The 23,877-nt window shown below is 49.8% G+C and overlaps 2 protein-coding genes across 2 annotated transcripts in view; both read left to right on the forward strand.

Annotated features, from left to right (window-relative positions):
- Positions 1–623: 623 nt before the first annotated feature.
- LOC122377109 (netrin receptor unc-5 homolog) overlaps positions 624–23,877 on the forward strand; it is a gene marked incomplete at its 3' end in the record, with an annotated part of 28,046 nt that continues 4,792 nt past the window's right edge. The window contains exons 1-2 of the mRNA XM_043357076.1: positions 624–789; positions 7,966–8,322. Coding sequence (XP_043213011.1) covers positions 672–789; positions 7,966–8,322 — 475 coding nt within the window. The remainder of the gene's footprint in view (positions 790–7,965; positions 8,323–23,877) is intronic.
- Positions 21,638–23,830, forward strand: LOC122377110 (snake venom 5'-nucleotidase-like). The gene has a single exon (XM_043357077.1). It carries the CDS (start codon positions 21,846–21,848, stop codon positions 23,667–23,669), a length of 1,824 nt encoding a protein of 607 aa, XP_043213012.1. The 5' UTR covers positions 21,638–21,845; the 3' UTR covers positions 23,670–23,830.

The following is a 23,877-nucleotide window of genomic DNA, read 5'->3' on the forward strand; positions in this document are numbered from 1 at the left end:
TCACAGCTTACCTGACCGGACTCGCACGAAGCTCACACCCATTCCACGCTATCGTTCCCCGCCCCCACCTCTCCTTCCCACCCTTTTATCTCGGCCGGGCTACGCTCGATGCTAAGCTGATAATGGCCAATCTCCTCCCTGGTCACTGATAATGAACCGATCACCCCCCAGAGATAAAGCTCGGTACGATGGCTTCCCGGTGCTTTGAGTATTGTAGTGCGTTAGCAATGGCTGTTACATACGAGGACTGTTTCAAGACTAGCTCTAAGATCAGAAACGCCTGAAAGTGTCTCATTGATTAGGTACTTTGATGTCAAATGTATCTTGTCGAAAGCGTTGTAGATTGTAGCTAGAGCATTAGGTCAATATTCGTTGCTCGAGGAATCGTGAAGGTAACCTGATCCTGTATAAGTCGTACTTCAATATATCCCCTGTCGCTAATGATTCTAGTCGCTCCTTTGCCTTTTCTTATCGCAGTCACTTATTTATTCGCTCGTTATAAGTGATTTGCGTCCTGAAATCGACCACATTTTCTGTCCATGCTAAATATCTAACCTAGACTTTTCTCGTGTGCGGTGTAGGTATACTGTAATTGACACTGACGTTTGTTTTCGTTTGTTGCAGGTGTCCCACGGAGCCAGTAGTCATCTGCCACTGCTGTCGCTGTCGCCATGGCCGCCGGCCGCCTACTGGCCGCCATCTCCGTGATGACCTTGACCTGGGGTCACGTGACCGCGGCGTCGGGTCAGGCGGCGCCCCGAGCTCAACGGTCCGTCGACTCAGATGATGGTGAGTGATACAGGGCTGAGTTTCGTCGGATGGGATGATTGTCTTTTTTGTTGAACCACTTTTTTAAACACCTTACAATAGTCCAGCTTTGACTGCAGTGCATCGGTAACATATTATTCATTTATTTGGGATGTTCCGGAGTGGAGTTTGTTGGTAAAGGACCTTCAAGCAGAAGCAACGTCCTTTCTGGTTGTTGATCTTGCTGTACTAAATGTGCCGCATTGGCCATTGAAATAATTTCGGTGTATCTCTTATTATATTTGTGCGTAGCTGTGAAAGAATATTTCCCCAAAAAGACACATCGATCTTTTCTTTTACCGAAGCCCCAAAAGCGGTCCGGGCGAGGTGTCCCGTTTCCCCACCGCCCGGCGGCCCATTTGCCATGAGCGGCACGTCTTGGGTCCCCTGGGGCGGTGTAGATCTGTCCAGATGTTCCCCTATCGGTACGTCATCGATAGACACCTGTGAAAGCCACCTGAGGTCCGCCTCCGACCAGTATCTCTGTATGGTGTCCACGTGCCGCGCTGTGGCGGCCTCCTCTGGTGTGGGGAGAGGCGGACAGTGTCCGGGACAGGCTGCTGTGACATGACGTGCCGTGCCTGCCACAACGCCGCCCCTAGGACGCCTATCGGTGACTTGGATCGCGGTGGCGTAGTGATTGCCGGCCACAAGTCATGGGATACGAGGAGGAGGGGAAGATCATCTTGACGTATCTGTGGGATAATTGTATTTGCTTCATTTTCATTGCTTAGAAGTTAGCTGGAGACTTAATACTTGGTGATTATTCGGCCCTCACCAAACTTTATCATCCAAAACATTCCACCGCCCTTCAATCATGGTGCCATGTGTCCTTTTATGAGCTGGATTCGTGACATGTCTCGCTGTCTCAGTCTTAGTATGCTCCGTTTATACATTCGTTCTTTATCAGCTGGCATCTGTTTGATGTCACCGCTTATGGTGTAAGTGTATATTCATATTTAGACAGGCATTGTCTCGCATGTCCTTCGCTGAGATCTCGTTTCTCCCGTTCTGTCGTAACACAGGCCTGCCGGCGTAACACTAACAGAGATATGATGGTGGTTCGTCGGACTGGTTCCAATTCCTACTCTCCAGTTTCTACTTTTCTGAACATTTATGTTCTTGTTATTGTTTTTTGTCTTCATTCCATATGCTCGTCCAGTTTCAGTTTTCCCTCTACATAGACTGTGTTTGTTTGCTTAGTATATACATTTGGTTCGTCTTGCCGTGATGCTCTTTGTCTGTTGTTTTGCAAATCTCTCTCATCTCCGTCTATCTCTGTCGTGCTGTCTTTCTCTTTCGCTTTTCCCATCCTATATCTCTCTCCCTCCCTCCCTCCCTCCCTCCCCCCTCTCTCTCTCTCTCTCTCTCTCCCTCCCTCCCTCCCTCCCTCCCTCCCTCCCTCCCTCCCTCCCTCTCTCTCTCCCTCTCCCTCTCCCTCTCCCCTGTCTCTCTCTCTCCTCTCTCTCTCTCTCTCTCTCTCTCTCTCTCTCTCTCTCTCTCTCTCTCTCTCTCTCTCTCTCTCTCTCTCTCTCTCTCTCTCTCTCTCTCTCTCTCTCTCACCGGATGTAATCATCTTCCTAAACATGACCGGGTGTCAGCTCCGATGCCTCTGACGCCGGCTAACTCTGTCGCTTTTTATCGGCTTTCTTTCCATCTAGACGTGTTATTTTCTCATCTAGCTGCTTACCGCCCTCATAACAAGCAGCTAACGAGGCATGGCAGACCCGTCTCGCTGTGCTGAGTGGAGTGGTGCGTTTGTGGGGGTGTCGGAACGGCTCTTTCATAGGTTCGAGAGAGGAAGTTGTTACCATGAATTTGCTGCTAGAGCAGTGTGGATAGAAAGTATTTTAATTATAAGGCAAATACCGCGCATTGTACACCGGTGCCAGGCAGGCAGCGATGCCTGACAAAGAATGGCTGCAAGAAAATGTGAAAAATGACGTCAATTAATGAAGTCATCATGCTTGAAGTTCCTCCATGATTGATTGGTTCGTTATGAGGCAATGAACATTGAAGAGACGTAGTACAATTTCAATGGAAGTGATTATCAAGCAATTTTCAACCGCTACGATCTAGCGCAGTCTTTTTTAAGACCCGTGACCTGAAAGAACAGCCTCGTCAGCCGGCGTTCGGTCAGGTTTCCGGCATGCACAGCGATCAGCACTGACTCGTGGCCTGTTCACGCCACCGCTGTCAGCGCCTGCAGTTGGCCGGAGCGTGTTAACGCTAGCGCTGTCAGCACGTGTCGATCACGTGGAGATGGCCGGCCGTGTTTCCTCATCCTGCCGACACGGAGTGGCGAGGCCGACGATGCGGAAATAACCCCTGCGCTCCGGCCGACCGGTCAGTCGCGTCAGCCGTGCTGGCTAGCTGAGTTACTCAGACGAGACGGTCAGAGGGGGGATGCAGAAAGGAGGGATTAACAGTGGTACGGTGAGTTAAATTCAAGCTGCTTGTTTCTCAAGAAAGGGCAGCAATTATTTCAGTTTTACATAATCTTACATCATCAACATCTTATCCGTGGCCTAAATCGGCTAGTTGCTGGCGAAAAACTGACATTGTAAATAAGTAAGCAATCGGATAGCTGATATCAGCAAATGACGGTAGAAGATAGCTCATTTCCAGAAGTCTCGACTCTGATGGACGAAGAGTTTTTCAGTGCATTTCCACCCTTAGCTCAACGCGAGTCCCTCGGCGTCACGTTGCGATCCAACCTGCCACAAATCTGTCGCATTCCATTCCGACGCGTGTCTCTCTGCTGGCAGTGTGTGCCACCACCACTGCAGGCATCTGTCCATCACTCCTCCTTCCTCTTCCGCTTCAGCTCACCTCAAGAGCGACATCAGTCGCATCTACCAGCAGGCGACCTGTCTCCTTCCTTCACATCACCTGCGTTCGTCTCGCTTCAGGGGAGCGCTGCCTATCCGAAAACCACCTCCGCGCCCGGGCCGTCGCACACAGAGTCACCCATTGTTGCAACACGTGCCGCGGGTGGACGAAAAACGTCCAGGCACCCGCTGGTTGTCGAGCGGGGTGGGTTTTTGTTAGAGTCGGACCGCGGCGAACCAGAGGGAAGGCTGACGGGCGATGGAGCGGTGAGTGACGCGACAGGGGGTCGATCAGAGTGGGTGGGTGTTTGTGGGGGATTTGGTGGGTGTTTGTGGGGGATTTCGTCAGTGTTTGTGTGTGGGATTGGTGGTTAGGTGGGTGTTTGTGGGGGATTTCGTCGGTGTTTGTGTGTGGGATTGGTGGTTAGGTGGGTGTGTAGGATTGGTGGTTAGGTGGGTGTGTAGGATTGGTGGGTGCTGGTGCTGGATTGGTGGGTGTATGTGGAGGATTGGGTTTGTGTGTGTGTGGTATTGCTTGGTGTTTGTGGGGAATCGGTGGGTGTTTGTGTGTGGTATTGCTGAATGTTTGGGTGGCTGTGTAAGGCTGGATGATAAAAACCGCGAAAGGAGGAACCGGAAACAAGATCACTGATTTGTTTATTCATGACTTGCAATCATGTGCCAGACCATAAAGACTGATCGATAGCCGACCAGATACGTTTTGATTATTTCCACAAGATCTAAAGAGCGCTAAGTTCTTAAAGACTCATCGACACGACTTGCCAATTACTAATTTACTGCTTCAAAAGGTTTCAAACCACCTGAAATGAGTTTTCTATAGTTTGTGGAAAAATAACCAGCTGGATACCTTGATAAACCTCAACGTAGTTAGTAAGACATCAACAGCATTAGGTTAAACCCCCCTTGCTCGAAAGTGGGATATGAAGAAACATTTTCCTTCCACCCCGACAAGCGTCAGACGGTCGCGGGACCTCTGCCCCGCCGCGGTGTTCGTTTTGAAGGTGCATCACGGGTCAGAGTGGTCGTTTGGCCACGGACCTCCCTCTGTGGTGGTGCCCACAATTGGACCTCGCCCGGTCATTTGGGGTCATCTAGCCCGATTGCCTCGGGGCTTTGTGAAGTAGACTCGGGGGTCGGCCGGGGATGCTGTATGGAATTGCAGATGATAGCGACTGTGCTCGGAATGATAACAGCGCCGCTGCAATACAGAGAAGTTGGTGGTATGGAGCTCGACTGAAGTTTGGGCAAAGTTGGCGCAGAACTCACGTCGATTAAATCCTAGTCTGGGACTGCGGGCATGTGTTTTGGTGGAAGGCATTGCTTTAATGGTGGCAGGTCACCCTCAAGTGAAGCAACTTATTCAATGGTGCGTGTTGCTGTATTGCTAAAACACTAGCAACTAAGTTCCTGTGTGCTACTTTTAGATGCAAAGGACAAGGAGTCATGCTTACAAATATTGACGCAGACTCATCACACACTTTTTTGGCGTGGCTGCTGCTGTAAAAGATGAGTCATGCATTACGGCCATGCATCTGGTACCATGTACGAAGCATCTGCAAAGGAAACATCCATTTATTCAGGCTCGAGCACATTGATAGCTTGCAGCTGCCGCCTTCGTATCATGCTTATTTGTGTTTATTGAATTCAAAGATGAATCGGGCCTCATGGTCGCTTTGCGGCCAGACTTCTCTAGAAGTGTCTGGTACTGAAGACCGTGTACATAAACTATGCAACGGTAAAACGAGCAATCTCTGACGAAGCAAAACTGTTTTTACATTTCACCAGCCGTACTAAAACGGCATGTTTGCACCATCAAATCGTGTTGTTTATATGCCCAGGGCGTGTAACATATTCCCTTGATTGCCGGAACATTTTTGTGACCGACTCGGCTGATGTGTGAACTCCTTACCGCCCTCCACTCAGCTTGTCTTTTAGCACGCCGCCGGCGGGCGGACATAATCAGACCCCCGGAGGAGCTGTTGGATCCCGCAGCTCTGGATCGTGTCACGTCGGTCTCCCGTCAAACTGCCGAACACCGCCACTGATTAGTACTTGCTCCGAAAATAAACAGCTGCCCCATCGAGGGACTTCTTCTCCGGTCTGCAACGTGGCCTCGTGACCCGTCTCGATCAACCTCTGCTGGAGGGGTTACAGCGGTGGGGGGAGAGGAAGCAGACCTCCTCGCGGAACGAAGGAGGGTGTGATGGCGCTTCTGTTGGAGACTGGCACGCGGGAGTCGAGACAAATGGACAGAAAAACGCCCCCGGATGGTAAACATTTGCGTGTCTGGCCCGCTCCCCTCGCTGTACAGAGTCGCTAATGGAACGCGGGCCTGGCAGGCGCGATCAGGGGGCAAGTGCTACATGTGAAGACGCCAGGCGCCGCCGGCGGCGAGGGAGCGGCGCGCTCCAGGAGAAGTAGCGGTGTTTGTGAAGTTGGCTGTTTGTGAAACGGTTGAACGGGCAGGCATTTACTACGAGTTTGTTTGAGAAACTCAGCTCGTGGGACGGGAACGCAATGTTTGTGGAAGCGGGCTGGGTGCAGCCCAGAACGGTATGACACGGCTGTTGACTTTTACCAGATAAAAATCTGGAGGTTTGCACTAAACCGTGTCAAAACGATGCGATTCTACAAGATGAGACCGTTGCATAGCAGTTTTCTCCCATGGGTCCTAAAAAGCTGACACTTTTTTCGGCCGTATGTGCTTAAATAACTTGCCTTCTTTACAGGCGCCAAGGTCCCAGTCCCCTGATTTGTTCTCTTACCAGTGTGATAGCTAACACGTAACAACGCCGTTCGTTTTTTTTTTTAATGCATCGGCGCTTCCATCGGAATTTGCGTTAAGTTGCATTGATGTGGGTTTGGTTTCCTTTAAAATTTGTCATGTTTGGTTTGTTTATGCCTGCTTTTTCTGTGACGTTTCCTTCGTAACCGTAATGTCGTACGCTGTAAACATATCTCCAAATCCCAGTCAGTCGCTGTACGTTTGTATGTGTATATGACCTCGCCTTCTACCCTTGTGTCCGCGCATACCACTTTTCTACGCCTACTACCATATCCGTAGCTCGGTTCTGTTTGATGCACCGGTGTCCGCCTGTGATCCGTCTGGGTATTTTTGCTGTTTGGTGCGGTGTGTCAGCTGCTCGAGACCCGTGGACGCGGTCAGCGTTTTTCTGTGTTCGGCTGACGGACATCCGCGATGGGCTGTAAATCTCCGGGATTGACAGTCATTGCGGTCACTCGCATGCCGCACAATACAATTCAAATTGACGTGGCTAGTTTTGAGAGTCTTTGCGCAAGTGGATAAGACGATTGCGCGCGGTTTTGGCATCCCTTTGTTTTCAGAATGTGAAGGCGTATGTCAAAGTGCTTTTCAGAAGCGCTGTCGTATTGGTATTTGAATGCCGTCTGCGTTTTTATGCCGAGTAGGGCCGGCGCAGCTAATTATCCAGGTGCTCGTAACTAGATAAACCGGGCGTATGAATGACAAGATGAAGATTTATTGAAAACTGGGCTGGTTTCCACCTTTCTTTTGCGCGCTAATGGTCATATATCACTTTTATGCAATCTGGGAGTGACATGCTCGTTAAAGGAGCCATCAGTTAACAAAAAGACGTATATTGAGGCACAGAGCAGCATATTTTAATAAATCCAACCGGTTTCAAAGACCTCTCGTCTTCGTCATCAGGGATTGAAACATACAGAAAGGAGAAAGGTTACATATTTAAGCGCTGAAGAGAATAGCTATAATCATGCTTTTTTCTGTTAGAAAACGCGTGGAGAGCGTGCTTAAAAATAAAGGTCACTAAAGGTCGTCATTCACTATTTCTTGTTGACGTCTTTCTTGAGGAGGTCAATCCATCCCTGGTAAATTGTATATTTCCCAACGTTTCTGTTCATCTTTTCTTCGGTTGAAGCTTGGATATATATCGCTTCTTTTATTTCTCTTTGCTTCCTTTTAGCCTCAAATCCAATCATTGATGTGTTCTCCCATTTTTATTGTATGTCCTGTGTCGTAGCTGTGTTCTGCCGTTGCTTCCGATGTTACTTTCCGAGCCATCAGTTACTTTAAACAAATTGACGCTGAAAGCTACTCCCCCAGCTGCTTCTTTGCTAAACTCATTTCAGTTTCTTTTCTGTGCTGCTCACTTTTTGCGTAAGGTTTTATGGCAACGCCAAGGCCTTATGCACGTGCAATTGAGTCGAATATTGTTTAGTCTCATGATCACAGAGACGAACCATCGCCATGTTTATTCCGCCAGTTCAATATCACCCTCGTCTAACTCCACGTGTTTTTCTGTTCCAGAGCACCTTCTACTTCCGGATGTCCTTCCTACCGGACCAAGCCTGGACCAGTCGGCTCCGGTATTTCTCGAGGTGCCAGTTCCGACCTACGTGCTCCGCAACAAGCCAGCCACACTGACCTGTCGGGCTGCGCACGCTTTGCATCTCTACTTCCGCTGCAACGACCAGCTGATGGCGGGCAGGGAGCACTCTCAGGCTAGCTATGTGGACCCTCAGACCGCCATCAGACAGCTAGAGGTCAAGCTGGACGTGGACAAACGTACTGTTGAGGAGTACTTTGGTGACTATCAGTGCGAGTGTGTGGCCTGGAGCAGCCGAGGGGAGAAGGTCAGCGACAGCGTCACCATCACCGCCGCATGTGAGTACACGGGAATGGAGGAAACGAGTTCAAACTTCAAACCCCGGTCCGGTCATGCACTTTTTATTCACTGAAGCATGAAGTCATTGTCTTTTGTCATTGTCTTTTATGTTCTCCTTCGTAATTGCTAAGTGGCCCAGCTTACTTTACTTAAGGTGTTTCCTCACTGTGTTTGATAAAGTATCCAGCCACGCTATTTTGATAAACTGTCTCCTATTCCCGCTCCTGCCTCTCTCCCTCCCCACCAGTCGTGCTGTCTGGCCCGTCCCGTTCATCTGCGCTCTAAAATCCCACACCGCCTTCCATTGTTCCGGAGAGCCATTCCACCCATCCGCCGCTCCGGGACGATAACATCGGCACTCTGATCAGACCAGCCGTACCGCCCCTCCAATGTTTCCAGACCTCCAGCCGCATCGGCCGCTCCTCTCTGGACCCCAACGCCCCCTGCCGGGTCTGTTTACCCGCCACGGAAGCGACACACACACGAGCGCTGTTGCCGGTTGCAGAAATGTTTTTTCGTAGCTCTGGATGCCGGTCGGCACACAGACACACACACATGCCGCCTCCTGTGGCGCCTTCCGTGGCGGTGGAGACTATTTTGGCCCTGCAGGAGGGCCGACAGAGTTGTATTTTTAGTGTTTGTTTTCGTCACTAAGCGGCACAGCTCGGGAATGGTATTCCGTGCACGCGTAAATGTGGCGTTGATTGGTGGAGGGTGGGATGGATGAGTGAAGAGCGAGATGGGAAGATACCAGGGCGTCCCCGACTCATTATACCCATTACACGGTTAGATATGGTGCTCTGAAGATAACCTTGCATGCTTGGGTGGTTACCCCACGGTTCCGTCTGGTATTTCTCAGCGAATACCTTCTCCCGCATTTAGTCTCTCATATCGCTCTCACGACCCTTGACGAGAAGACACCAACAGACGCTCCACCGCTTTCCCAGCGTTCGCCCCGACGCTAGCCTCGCGTTTCTTTACCTCGCTCTTTGTGCTGTCCTGTTTTTCGTTGCACCTTGGAGGCTGTGAGCCGCCGCTGGCTGCCCGCTGTGAGGTGTGGGCTCTGTCCCGGTGCGCTGCGCTGACTGAGGGCTGAATTAATTAGCAGAGCGGCTGTCTGTGAGCTGACAGACATCGTCTCGCAGGCTGGGAGACAGCCGCGTACCTCCAGGGTCGGCTGGCCGCGCACAGCTGGAGGTGAGCGCGCACGCACGACGGCGCGACGGTGACGGCTTCTTTAAAAAGCAGGACCCGAGTGAATGAGCTCGAGCCACGAATGCTCAATATGAGATAGTCCCGTGGTGTCCTGGAAGTACTGTGATAACTGTTTCAATATGGGTAACCATATGTTTTGTTACTTGTTAGGATCTTCAATTTGACGCGCATATCAAGCATCTCGTATGGATCTCTGCTTTTTTGTCCATTTTGCCTAATACCTTCTCACAATCAATATCAGCATGTAAACTAACGCCCCATAATTGTTTTTCATCGTCACCATTATTCATGTGTTACTCGAACACAGCTAACATCGCAGATTTCAGTACTTTACGCTCCACCCATTTGAAACAACGCCCCACTTTCCCTGCCCACTCATGTTGAGAGCACCAACACATCCGCAACAATGAGCTCCGCAGTCACAGCGCCGGCAGTGCTGCCCGCCTCTGACGTTCCGCTGTAACCGATTGCCTTCCTCTGGTGCCGTTTCGGAAGCCGATCGGTCTCCTGCCGTTCCACCGAACGGTTCTGTGTCTTGTGGCCGGCGGTCCGGCGCGAGCGATGGAGTGTCCTCTTACCCATCCGGTATTTCGAGGGTGGAGGATCTGCTCGACGGGCCTAAACGTTTTCATGGGTTGTATTGGCGAGTTGATATTCTTCTGGGTTGTGTTTATGTGAGTTGCAGGGGGCTGTTGAGGGATGTTGAAAGGTTGCAATGAAATGCCTGGCGAGATTCTGAGTTTGGATCACTCAAGGACGCACCATCGCTCCCCTGTCATTTGTGGCACGCGCGCTCATGGTGTCTGATCAAATCGGACAGGATTTGCATACCTGCTTATGAATAGCAATGCTGCATTCCATCGGGCGGTTTTTCCAACTCACCAAATACCTCGGTTCTGCGCACTGACTTACCTACCACTTGGCAATACCGACCGAACTATACAGAACAGCCAATCGGGCACAGTCGCGCATCTATTCAGACCTCTCAAAGCCGTCAGCGGATCTCATCTCGAGTGTCATCGAGCCCAAGTCCTTGCTGTAATCTGAATAGCGGCTACCCCTCTGAGGGGCTCTGTCTTGTGCGGCCCCTGTGTATTGATCAGATCCGCCTTCCGTCGATCCATTCGTGTCCGCTCCGACCCTCCGGTTAATCTCCGATCTTGGCAATGTCACAGCAGGCCCGCCGAACCTCCCCTCGGAAGACGACTGGTCTGGAGACGGGCCAGATCGTCTGGAGGGGGGAGGGGGTGATCGGAGGGGGCGAGGTCTGCCGGGGCAGCGCCTGCGAGTGATGGGATGGCAGAGGCAGGCCGTCGATAGAGATTGAGTGCCTTCTGAGGGGTGGTCACATCTGGTTGCTGGTGTTTCGAGCGTTGCTGTGTTGATTGATCTCTTTTCTCAAATGATCCCGTAATCGACGCGCTCTGAAACTTTCGATCTCTGTTACCGATATCATAGCGTCATTTTTGCAAATGATGCCTCGAAGGTTGTATTTATTCATGGTGATGACCATCACCACCAAAACATTCCCCGCAATGGCCACTCAATCTGGGCTTGTAACAGGCGACAAATTACGCTTGCCTCCCGTCTCCCCTACGCAGGAGGTCCCGATCAATTAATCCGACACATCGCGCCCGACACACGCTCGGATCAACCTATTCTATCCACCCTATCGATCTACTCTACCTCCTGATCCACGTACTACTCTTCTCTGAATAGTCGCTCTTATCTAAACACTGACTTATGGTGCATCCCTCTGCAGTGATTTTCGTTCCAGTCTGCCCCTTTCCATCAGATATTTATCAGCTTCCTAATCGTCCAATGATGTTATGTTCTGTGTACTACAGAATTTCTCCCCTCCCGTTCTCCCTCCAGCACCCCTCCCCTCCCCTTCTCCCCTTGGTACCGCCACGTGACCATCACTCGGTCCTCGGCGATTGCCTCAGGGCACGCCCGATCTGGTCCTTAGTCACGTCCCGTTGTAGGCATGTGCGAGCGACAGCGTGTATGAAGCTTGTGTGCGACATAAAGGCTAGGATATCCAGTCTATGGGACCACCCATGAGAGAACTTCCCGTTAGACATTATTGCCTCTCCTATAGATGCACCTGCAATGCTACCTACTGTGATGTACAGCAGCATTATAACGATTTTTGCGGTGAATCAACGTGCGCATTATAGTGCACCTCGATTTGGTTTTGTTCATGGGTTTTACATATGGAGTTCTGGTAATGCTTTCCTAAGCGGGCGTGAGAAGAAAATCGTTCGATATCTCTTTATGGCACCAAGCTCGGAACAAGGAAATGTTCTCCAAAAGTGAAACTTGTTGGTTGTCTTTGTTGGCTAACACTGTCAGCCAAGTACTCCATTCAGCTGCAAGTGAGGCGACTTGAATGCATCACTACCGGCAGCTTTCACGCCATTACATTAATCCTATCCGATCCGTGTGGCTGAAAGTGGAGAAACCATTAAAACAACACCGCTTATGGTAAATGAGGTAATGGCGTTCTTCTGGTGATTTGTGGTGGTGATAGGCCAGTGTTGTGTCAAAGGGTAATGGAATCACGAAATAATTGAACCGGCGCCCGGTGGAAATGAATGAAGATGGATGACCGCCGGTTACAATTTACCGTAACCTAGATTGTTGAGAGCAAAACGCAATCTGGTAAATGATGACGGACGAGCCTGGTGGATAATTCGTTCTGTAATTACGTCAGATAGCAGTCGTGTTGCGCTCTTTGGACGTTAGTTTCTTGTCCCAACCGCTTCAATTAATGGCCCAGTGCAACTGTTGCACGGGTGGAGAAAAGACATATGCTAGATCATTTACGGTGCAAATAAAGCATTACCAAATTGGCCACCTCTTCAGGTTTGAGATAGGGGTAACTATCTGAAATGGCGATGGCCTTGCATTATATTTTTTCCGATTATGAGCTGACATGAGCTTTTACTCTTTCACGCATGAAGATACTTCTGCCAATACTGCATTTTTAATAAGCATGCTATTTATTTGCTAACGAACCGGGTGTGAACTTTGCCACTTCACACACTGACACACTGTTCACAGCCATTTTTAGCGTTTCCGTTTTTCTAACTCTACCAACAGGTGGCAGTGTCGTTTTTTACCGACGTCAATCTTGGACAATGACCCGTTGTGGTTACGCCGCGCCGTAAAAGCGTGCGGTGCGCCAATCTCGCCGACACAACCGCGCCATTATCGGCTCTGCTGTGGCGTGTTTTTCTTCTTCGGCAGTGGCGCCCCGCGTAATGCTTCTCACTGGACTATCCTTCAATGTTGCCCCGGATAATATGGTACTTATGCAGTGCCGTGGTTAGGGTATGCATTATGGCAGCAATGACGCGTTATGTTGGCCCTAGCTCCACCCGTCTATGGTAATGTATAATTCTTCGATACAGGCAGTGGACTACATCCTGTCACTTCCAGCAACTTCCGGTCACTTTTGGGTTACTTCCGGCTCTTATTGGGCCAAAACGTGCTCGGAATAGGTGATCATTGGGAAAAGCAGCCGACTGCCTGAACAAGAGAACAGTCTGCATGGCTGCCTTGTACGCTACTTGTTTGTGATATGTCCCTGGGCTTAAAAGCGGTGACCGGTTTTATAGCATTCGATTGGGAATGCTGATAGTGCCGTCTCAAACGTGGCCACTGTTGTAACTGGTTGTAATTGTTAGTAGCTCAGCTTTTGATTGCGGTTAATACAAGAAGCTGAGAATGTTTCCCGCATCATGCAAGCTCCTCGTTTTTACAGCGCTGTCGTTTCTTAAAACGTTTTTGTGGCACAATGAGCGGAAATGTCGCGTTAGTGATGTCCATTTTTACATAGCTACATGCGACACCCTGAGAAGCATAGTGAATATGGGACCGCGATACGTTGATTCGAAGAAATGCTGATACACCGTTGCAGCTGTGACAGTGGAATTTTCGGAACATGTTTAGATGACGTGATTCTTGGAAATAAGTGCATTTCTTGATTTTCATCCACTGAGTAAATGAGTTTAGCTTTGTTTCCTTCTCATGAAAAAGCATTTAAAGCTAAAAGAGGAGAATGCTGTTGAAAATAAAGACAATGTTTTCGTCATGCTCATACCTTTCAGACCACTGTTCGCCATTCCTCTTTCCTTCCTGCACTCGATAACACCCTTTGGCTTTGCCTATGCGCGTGTGTAAGCCGGAATTAGGCAGACACGCACAGCCCTACCGCATTCTTCCTACCGGCCTGTCGAAGCCCGCATCTTCGTCGTCTCATGTCTCTCTCAGCAGGATGTCTCGTGCTACGCTCAGGAATCAATCAAAACAAGGCAAAAAGCGACGAGCCGCCTCCCGGTACCATCCATCTTGTGCGCCATTTGCCGTTAGGCGTGCAGTGGCGCGTTTTTGCCCATTGCGGCCCGCGCGGCGCGGCGCGGCCAACATGGCCCCAGGCGTGGCCGGACGACAGGCGATAGACGAGAAGAGATGGTCGATAGACGATTGATGACGATTCGCTGGATGGTTGTAGGCGATGGCTCAACTTGACTGGGAACGAAACGGAACAAGGTTCTTTGGCTCAGCGCATCATGCCCAGCATGTCCATATAACTCTTTGTCTTTTTATCGTCGGCGTTTTAGGACGGGCCCGAAAACAATGTCCCCTACTTGTTTGATCGTTTAGTTTATGCGTCTCTGTTGAGCTCACGAGCACTAAATCAGCATTTAAGCGCTTCATCTCCTCTCATTCGTTACGAACTCTCGACTACAAAGAGTTACCGCCGCCTTTGTCCAGTGATGAGAGTGCTATTAAATAGTGGCCAGTTTGCATAATGCCGGCCATCCAGGCTGCTGACCGTCCTGGGTCGGCCTGGCTGCTCTGGGACTGACGCTGGGATTCGTTAGGAGTGGATGAAGCTTGCAGGCTAGTGTAATGACGATATGATAGGCAGGGGCACGAGTGAAGGATGATCACACGTTTCGACCATTATTGGTAGTTAACTTAGAGGATATTTGGAGCATTTGAATATTTAGGCGACGCAAATTTTAGAGTTGCTGAAATGTAGTGTTTTGCTATGGGGTGAAACGCAGGCTATTCAATTTATAATTGGAGCTGCTACTGACATTAAACCTTACATGCTACATAGTTGTCACACGTCACTGTGTGTTTTTTTTCAGCTGCAACACATAAGTTGCATTATGCAAGCTCTCCTTCCTGGATTATCCTACGGGCATATTCATGATGTCTCCTGCTCTGCAGCGAATATTCACAACTCCTTCACTGGGAACCCGCGCCGCTGTGAACAGTGAGCAGGCGTGTCCTCTTACGGCGCGCGCTCTCTGTGAAGGCGTTTGTCCGAATTGCACGCCGTTCCTCTAATCTCTGTCAATCTGCCCTGTTGTGTTGCTGGTCTCTGAAAGTGCCAGAGACAATAGGGAGGCAATAACAGCGCAGGCAGCCGCGCCGCGGCGATTTCAGAATGAACGATTCCTGAAAACAGATTCGGAATGGAAATGGCATGCAAACTGCAATCGCGGAGAGCGTAGAGAAACCAGAATCCAATAAAAGTGCGAACGTTCGGCTCAAGGATTTTCGCCGTGATGCGCTTTGGTTCGGTTTTCAGTTTGCGTTCGATACTTCGTTGAGTCGGGAGGTTTAATTCATTAGCAGGATTGAGGCGAGTGGTGGTGCGAAGCGTTCGGCGTGACTTCAAATAAAGGTGGAATGGCTTCGAGCGCATTTCGCCGAGTAGACTTCGCTGCTGCGCGATTGAGCACGGTGCTTTATATCCCATGATCAAATTGTCATGCCGTCTCGAGACAGGTCACGATTTGCGAAATAGATTTGTAAGGGCTTCTGCAGAATTTCCGAGTTTCAACGGATTTCACTTTGGACGTCACGGCCATTGCCGATCTATTCACGATGTGCATTTATCCCAGAAACGGTGGATCCGGATCCATATATTCGCTTATGAAATCAGCGACACTTTGGACGTTTATTTATTTGCCAGTTCAGCTCAAATCTGAATATGCTAAGCAGCTTGCATCATTTTCAATCGTGGAACGACGCGCAATTAGTCTAGCAGAAACTCTGTGAGAGGGAATCTATAATCCAAATACGGATCAGCACTTCCAAGCATCCAGGACACATTTCAAATAAATATGCCATTACTACGTAGAGACCAAAGTGTATAGCATTTTGAGAAACAAGTGATAAAGACAACATGAAAGCAAAGCACGCATTTCCAAGTTGCCAGGCAAGTTATTTTGAAGGCCAAGGAGTCTGGTTGTGGAACTGCTGTGGCCCTTGCAGGACTGAAAATGGCTGGTAAACTGGAAATATAAAATTCCGAGTTTTTTTCTTTCCCAGCCATTTAAATTAAATGGCTGGCGCAGTTTTTGGAAAACGTTTTTGCATTCATTATGTCGCTGGGCTCCCACAAAACATTATCACAGCCCTTTTAAGCTGATCAGAAGCTTACTGATCTGATTCTCATTGTCTCCTGGTCCCCACAAAACCAGACGCTCGGGTCTTATCTCCCTTATGTTATGATACAGTAGCGGCCGCTTATTCAGTAATCCATCCTCCCCTGTCTGAACCGGGCAGCTATCACGAGCTGACTGTTTACAATGGTCTTTCCGTATATGAATTACATGAGGTCATCCATCAAAACGAAAGACAGCTAAAAATGATGCACGTGTCACTTACCAGAGGTTATCTGGGGAAATTTACACACGCTCGTGATCCTTTGGCGGTGGATTTTGGTGGAGATGTTTTGGGTCATTGGATGACATGAAATGACGGGAAATTGCTTGATGTGTGGGTGCCGCTTCAAGAGAATGTGCCTCGTCAGAACGCACGCGGATTCTCCCTCGGGGAAGAAAACGAAAACGCTCACTTCGTCATAGCAGTGTTCAGATGTCAGTCGAGAGGGCTGAAAAGCTCGCAACAGCTGACCACCTACCGTGTCAAGTCAAAAGAATCTGAGGCAGCGCCACTGTGGGACCTGATGACCCGTGAAAACGATTGTTCTCTAGTCGATGACGTCATGCCATCTGCCGCGCGGGGCGTAATTCTTTTTTCCAACCAAAGGAAGGCGCTATACGTAGAATATCCCATTGCGTCATTGAAAACTGACTTACACCTCGATTCGCTCAGCTGGCTGCGTGGCGTAGTGGTTAGCGCACTCGCCTCGTGCTCGGACAACTAGGGTTCGAATCCCGCTGCCGGCCGGAATTTTTGGCGCGTTGTAGGTTAGGTTGTAGGTTGTAGGTTTGTAGGTTGTAGGTTTGTAGGTTGTAGGTTTGTAGGTTAGGTTGTAGGTTAGGTCAGGTTAGGTTAGGTTATGTTAGTTTTTGTTTAGTTTGGTTAGAAAGAAGCATCTTCGGGTATAGCGCCTTCCTTTGGTTGGAAAAAAGAAACACGCCCGCGCGGGACCTGTTGGACAAGTCCTGCTATGGTGCGGGCATTATCGCGAAGGAGCGGTGGCGAGCTTCCTTCGCCAATGACGTCATTTTGACGTGGCCCCCATAACGGGGCTCAGGGAGCTCGTTGTTGTCAGATGGATCCGCACCTTGCTATTGTCCCAACACCGGCTGTGAGAGAGGTGTGGCTGCCTTCAGAGGGAACGAAAAGTGCGTCCGCCTACTTGGTATGCTGAGAAGATCGAATGCTTCAATGCCTGTCGTCTCTGACTTTTGTTGCGCGTCCAACCATGGGCTTCTTTGGGCAGGTGTTTTAGGCTTTGCTTTCAATGTGGTTGATGTCAGGTTGAGGTGAGACCTTAGCTTTGGATCTGTTCTTTAGGTGTGACTAGTCTATTCATGGAACACACTTGCGGTCACCGGTAGGCGTTGGGTCCGAACACTCCCCGTTGAACTGTGCCGATCCCTGCGAGCCGATCCGTCAGACTGTTTTGCTCTGGCAGACGGGCGCACCCTGTGTATACGGGCCGTATCTGTCACGCCAGACGGCTTAACGGCTTAACGAGCTCGTTAACCGTTAATTGCCGCAGGTTTACGCGACTGGCGCTGTGCAGCCCCGCCCGGAGGATGCTGGCATTGGCACGGTACGAGATTTAGCGCTGTTTTACTGCTTTTCTTTCCGCTTGGAGACAACTGAGAACACTGTGACACTTGAAGCGGTGGCGGTGGAGATCTCTGACGGCACCTCTTTGTGTGGAGTTGTTGAATGCTCCAGAATACATCTCGGATCGAAACAATACAACAGCGGCTTAGACTTGCAGCTTTAGCTCTGGCCTCTGACACTAGCTGTGCCGCTTTCTATGCAGCACAGACCACCAAGTCGGACATCGCAGGAGTATGAAACGACCGGCGAGTAAGGAACCCAGCTCAGGCAGTCGTAGTTCTGACCAGAACGCCGCGTTGGCGGCAGAACGACGCACTCCTGTGATCCAATCTCACCAGCTGCGAACAATGTGCGTCAATATTGGACTCTTGCGTGTAATGACTCCGCGCCGGCGCTCGATCGCCGTGTGATTTTCAGTTATTGATGTCAGAGGGGTGTATGAGGTCTGAGAACGCTGGTGCGTGTAACTGACTGGTTGGCTCATGTCCGGACTGTGATGGCTCGTGTCCTTACTGTGACAGGGTGACTCTGAAAGGTTTATCGTGTAGCAGCCTGCCGCCTCGTGTCTGGCTAGGCGCGACACAGGATGGGGTGTGACGGTGTGAGCTATGGTGTTTGTGCGGTCCATCAGAGCTCGAGGATCTCAGAGGAGTGGTGTCCTGATGCTGCGGTTCCTGCTTTGGAAGGTCTCGCCACCGTTTTCTCCGCTGCGGTGCTGGATGGTAACTTTGTGGGTAATATGCAGATGCACACTTGGATGGATGTTGTGCGATAATCTGTTAATGACTGTGCTGTGAGAATGCTTTGACATACTGGCATTGGTGACAAAATAGAGATTGTCTGTTGCATAAATTTATATCACATGCATAAGTTACGCAACTTTATACCAATCTGGTATAACGATCCAGCTTTAGCCAAGCATGCAATAGTCATTCTTCAATCTAGTCATTGAAAACGAATCATGCTCGCCCGATGTCCTCCTTATCCCTATGCCCTCCCTATAATATTGGTCTTCATCAATCAATCCATTCACAGCATTCGAACTAAATAACAAACCTTATCTACACGAAGCTGCATTCCCTCTCCATCCTTGCGCTTCGCGTGCGCATCACCGACGCGTTGTGTCTGCCGCCCAGAATGAATGTTACCGCACCACGCCTGTTTGTACTGCGTTCGTCTGAGAAGGCCCTTGTGTTGGAAGGGTGGAGAACACTCGGGTACGAGACGCAGCTGCAGCAACGCCAGGGTGAACCTGGAGATAGCTGAACTAGTGGCGGAAGGCGCCTGCTGTATCATTGTTAGGCCTCGAGATGTGTTTGTTGTGATAGTTTTTGGGGTTTTGAGGTGAGGTGTCTAATGGTGACGATGATAAGTGGTCTAACTGATCAGGAGATGACGGAATGTCTCTGCAAATTGATATTGCCATTTACCTACCCTACGGAAGTAAGTAATCGTTATCGTTAGTCTGGGCGCTATGCACGATGAGATGCTGATGTGAGTAATGATGCATTGTCAGTTTCAAGTTAAGAAGAGTGTTAGTGTATCAAAACAAAGTGAGACCAAAGGATAAATTGGATGCGTAAATTACCGAGGCCTTGTGGAAAGTTCGAGCACTTGGTCACTTGAAGCTTCTGATGTGTAGGCTCGAAAGCGGCCGCCGGGCGCAGTTTAATAGGCTCGCCTGTGGCACTAGTACAGGGCATCCCCATCTGGCTGAACGCAGCTCAATCCAATCGCAGGCTGTGGAGATGTCGAGGCCCTCATAGCTGCGAGCTGCGGCGAGCTCCCAATGTCCTGCGGGAGCGGGGTAGTTGGTCCCCAGGGAGTCGACAGACGTCTTCTCATCAGCGTAAAACGGCCTCCAGTCTCGGCCACTGCTGCTAGAGACGAATTTTCCCGCACGGATCTACGAATCTTCTCCAATCGAATGTAATGCATTGGAGGACCTGTTTGGTGTATCGATTTAGGCTGCGAAAGTATTTTAGTTTTATCGATTCAGTGTTCCCGTAAGGAGCTATGCTAACAGCTGATGCTAATCAGCCTTAGCTGGTGGCTCAGTGAAGCCAAAGTTTGATTTTGAAGGCTCATGAGTTCAGTGTTTATGTTAGTCATGTGGATTCTGTGTCAAGGTCTTTTCGTGATGTGTTCTTACGGTGCTCTGTACTTTTAGTGTTTGAAATGCGTGCAGGAGGATTAACGTCTGTTTCCGTTTCTTTTTGGGTCTTCTGGCTGTCGTTCAAAGCATGTCAACATTTATTGCTAGTTCAGTTTCCAGATAGGTATCCAATAAAGGTAGTGTACATCAGTTGTTTGGTCTTAATCCTTTACGGATGCTGTCAGTTTTGTAATGCCCTACATGGCGCACCATCTGTGCAAAGCTCTCGTGAGAGCGTAATCCGTCACTTAGGGTGTTTTCGTGCCGGATGCTATGGTAATCTGGACTTTATGGCACGTCCGTGTGTCTTCAGATTAGCGAATTACACTGGCTGAAAAGCACGAGATGAGTGTAGGTGAAGGCGGTTTTCCTCGCGGCGCCGCGGCGGATTGGCCGCCTTTGTTGTTGAACTGGCTCACCCGCTCGCTGGCTTTATCAGGTGATCATCTCAGTTTGATGGTGTGATGGCGTCTTAATCTCCCCTCCCGGGCCGCCTCTCGCGCTGCTGGGTCATTCCCTCTTTCCTCCCCTCCCTTCCCGAGCCCGTCAAATACCACTCAGCACTCTTTTGTCGGTCATCGCCAGCCGTTTGTTTACCATTTTCTTATTTCTTCTGGCGGGCCCCGGCTGCCGGCTGGCTCCATTCAATGGGCTCATAATGAGCCGCTGTGAGTCGGCTGTTTTGCCGCGGCGTGCCCGGTGAAGCGGCAAGCGTCCGGTGCTGTTCTGGAGTGTGTGTACAGTGCTATTGTGAGCAGGACAGGCGGCGACAGCGGGCGGGCATTGGTCTGAATGGGGCGCACAAAGACCACCCCTGAACACGAGAGGGTCGGGCTCGGGTTTGAGAGAGCCACTCTGTCAGAAGACGTTGGTCTCTAGATGTTTGCCACGCGGTGATTGGTTGACAATGAGACTTCTTGAGTGGCAAATGGACAATTTAGAGTGAGGAATTCCAAATACGGGACGCACGGGGTGGAATCCTAATGGGTTGGTGCCTGCGCATCGTTTAACGGCCATTGAACATGTTGTCCAGCGGCCAGTCCTAGATTTTGTCACTAGTACCTATCTTGCCAACAATACCTGTTGGTAGACTTAAGAATACTTCAATACAATGGTAATAGATAAAACATCCAAAGACGGAAGCTTGTCTTTAAAACAGTTGAATATTTAATGGAAGATAAACCATCATTGCAATAACAAACAGTGCTATCGCTCATCATTGCAGCAGCGGTGGTTCTGCACTCATCCGTCATTGTCTGTGTATGCTAATGCTGCGTGTCCTGGGCAATTAGCATAGCATTAGCATGGCTCGGGACCGAAGACCACCCGTCGAGCTTCGGGTGACGTCACTCATTAACGTGGTCGCGGATAGATGTAGCACCGTCTAACGAGAGAGGTAATGTATGGGGTGAGATATAGCTGTGCGGTGCGGCGGTCTATAAGTGGTGGTGGTGGGACATGACTGTCTGCACACTGCACAGAGACGTGCTTGGTAGGACACTTGTACGTGCGACTTGACACGGCTTGACACGACATCTGACACTGTCGTGCGAGCTGACACAAAACCTGTTTGCACTGTGATGGACAATTAACTACATAATTGTGAATTGAGAGTTATGAGATACATAAAAAGTGCGTTGATTAAGTTTTTCTTGTTTCTCATGTGGATGTAGTATCCATTATTTAAGTTGTTAGCAATTTGAATAAGAGTACCTTTTCAACCACCTGTAACCAATACAATGAAATACGAGGTTCAAAGAGTTCATTGATGGCACGATAGTTTTCAAGATGTGTGCCAAAATGGTGGTACCTTTGAACAAACGGCATGGGGTAAATTTTACTTCAAAACTGACTTACTTTCCGGGGTTTCAAGTGCGCCGAAATAAGTCAATGAACACCTCAGTTAGCAGATAAACATTTTTATATAATATTTACTTTTATGGCCGGTTTTGATTGTTGACCTTTATGTCAGTTCTGCCTTTATCCCACTATTTTTCATCTCTTTGTGATAAAGGTAGCGTGATGTTTTTCGCCATTAGTATATGATGATATGCTTATCTCATACAAAATAGCGTCATGGAAACAAGTTATTTGTGCCTAATTCTTTCATGTTTTGTCGCCGTTGAATCAGCTTCTGATTTTCATCTCCTCATCTTACATCAAGGCGATATTCACTCTCGATACCAGCCCGTCGATAGCCTGGGCATCACCTGTGCCAACGAGGACTTCCAAAGAGGTACTACATGCCACGGTGGTTTTGATCGAGCCGTTGATTACGTAAAGCGTGTCAAGATGGACCCCTATACTAGAAATGTTCTCGTCGTCAACAATGGAGGGTTTTTCTACGGTGAAATGTTGCATACCATCTTTAAATGGAAGGTATCCGCAGATCTTGCAAGTATGATGCCATACGACGCTCTTGCTTTGGGCGACAAGGAGTTTCACGGTGGTCTAGAGCAGTTAATGGGTTTCATTAGGTCGTTTCCTCCAAATCTGTTTGTGTGCACCAATCTGAACTTCGATAAATTTAATGCCTCTATGCGTGAGGAGTTGGCCAAGTTGTGTCCGCCACACCGGATCCTGACGATCGGCGACAAGAATATTGGCATCGTCAGCTACCTGACGCCAGACGTCATGGAGCCCTTGAAGGTGCCAGAGGTTCACATCGAGGACGAAATCGAGGCACTGACCCGCGAGGTGGCTGTGCTGAGAGAGAAGGGCATTAAGCTGTTTGTTGCGCTCGGTCACTCAGGCTACGAACGTGACCAAGAGATCGCTCACCGCGTGCCCAGTCTGGATGTGATCGTTGGGGGTCACTCGCACACTCTGCTCTGGCCTGACCCCATCAGTCACCAGGCAGCCGGGGTGCCCTCTGACCCAGAAGACGCTGGGAGGGTGCGTGGTCCCTATCCAACAGTGGTGGTGCAGCCCAGCGGGCGACGTGTTCTCCTCTTGCACGCTTACTTTGCCGGCAAGTACGTCGGCAATATCAACATTACCTTCAACGCTGATGACGAGGTCAAGGACTGGTGGCCGCAACCGCAGCTGCTGTACGAGAGCATGCCGCAGGATCCAGAAACCAAGGCGGTGTTGGATGACCTGGTGGAGCAGATGACGAACAGGTCACATGAAGTCATCGGTCACTCTCTTGTGCAGCTCGTCGGCAGGGCCGAGATGTGCTTCCAGGAGGAGTGCAACCTGGGCAACCTGATGGCGGACGCCATGCTGTGGGCGCTGAGGATGTACGTGCCGGACGTTCCGATTCAGCTACCTGTGGTGGCCATCGTCGATGCTGCCATCGTCCGCAACAATATCCAGCTGGGGGTCGTCACGCGCCGCATGCTCACCGAAGCGCTATCCTTCCGTAACCTGATTGAGGTGATCGTTGTGAACGGCAGCACGCTTCTGGCTGCTCTGGAACACGGTGCTTCGGACATCGAACACAGCAGGGGCAGGCTACTCCAGGTGTCGGGGATCACGTACAAGGTGGACATGTCGCACCCGCCCTACCATCGTGTTAGTGAGGTCAACATTCTCAGTGCTGAGGGCATGGTGCTGATCTGGCGGCCCATCAACGCGTCAAGACACTACCATGTAGCGGTCAACGACTACGTCGCAAACGGCGGACATAATTTTCACATGCTGACACAGCCGATAGAGAGGCAGAGCTTCGGCATACTCGACATCAACTTGTTAGAGAACTTTTTGAAGAAGACGTCGCCGGTCTATACGCACGTGGGCGATCGGCTCAGGGTGTTTCGACCCGAGATCAAAATAGATCTGGGGGAGGTCTACGATCACGATCACGATCATCATCACTCTGGGGCTAGCCAAGTGTTGGGTGATCCGTACAGCCTGCAACTTTGCGTGTTTTTCCTGGTTGCCTGGTGTAGAGACTAGAGACTATTCTCATAGTATATGTATTGAGTGCTCGCCAACAAAATTAGATTCTTTGAACGGGCCTCATCTCATTTCGGTGCATGTCGATAAGCATGTTTGATCATCACATCATCTTACCTCTCAAATATACATACCCGTGCCGAACGGGAAAGGTATTCCTCGTTCCTTTTCTTGAATATGGTCTTAAGTCATGAACTGGTGGCGTTGA

This window comes from Amphibalanus amphitrite, unplaced genomic scaffold (assembly GCF_019059575.1).
Source record: "Amphibalanus amphitrite isolate SeventyFive unplaced genomic scaffold, NRLGWU_Aamphi_draft 002520F_arrow, whole genome shotgun sequence".
NCBI classification, from domain to species: Eukaryota; Metazoa; Arthropoda; class Thecostraca; order Balanomorpha; family Balanidae; genus Amphibalanus; species Amphibalanus amphitrite.

Bases quoted from the DNA above. Each gene is read 5' to 3' on its own strand.
- LOC122377110 (XM_043357077.1), top strand. From the start codon at position 21,846: ATGGAAACAAGTTATTTGTGCCTAATTCTTTCATGTTTTGTCGCCGTT.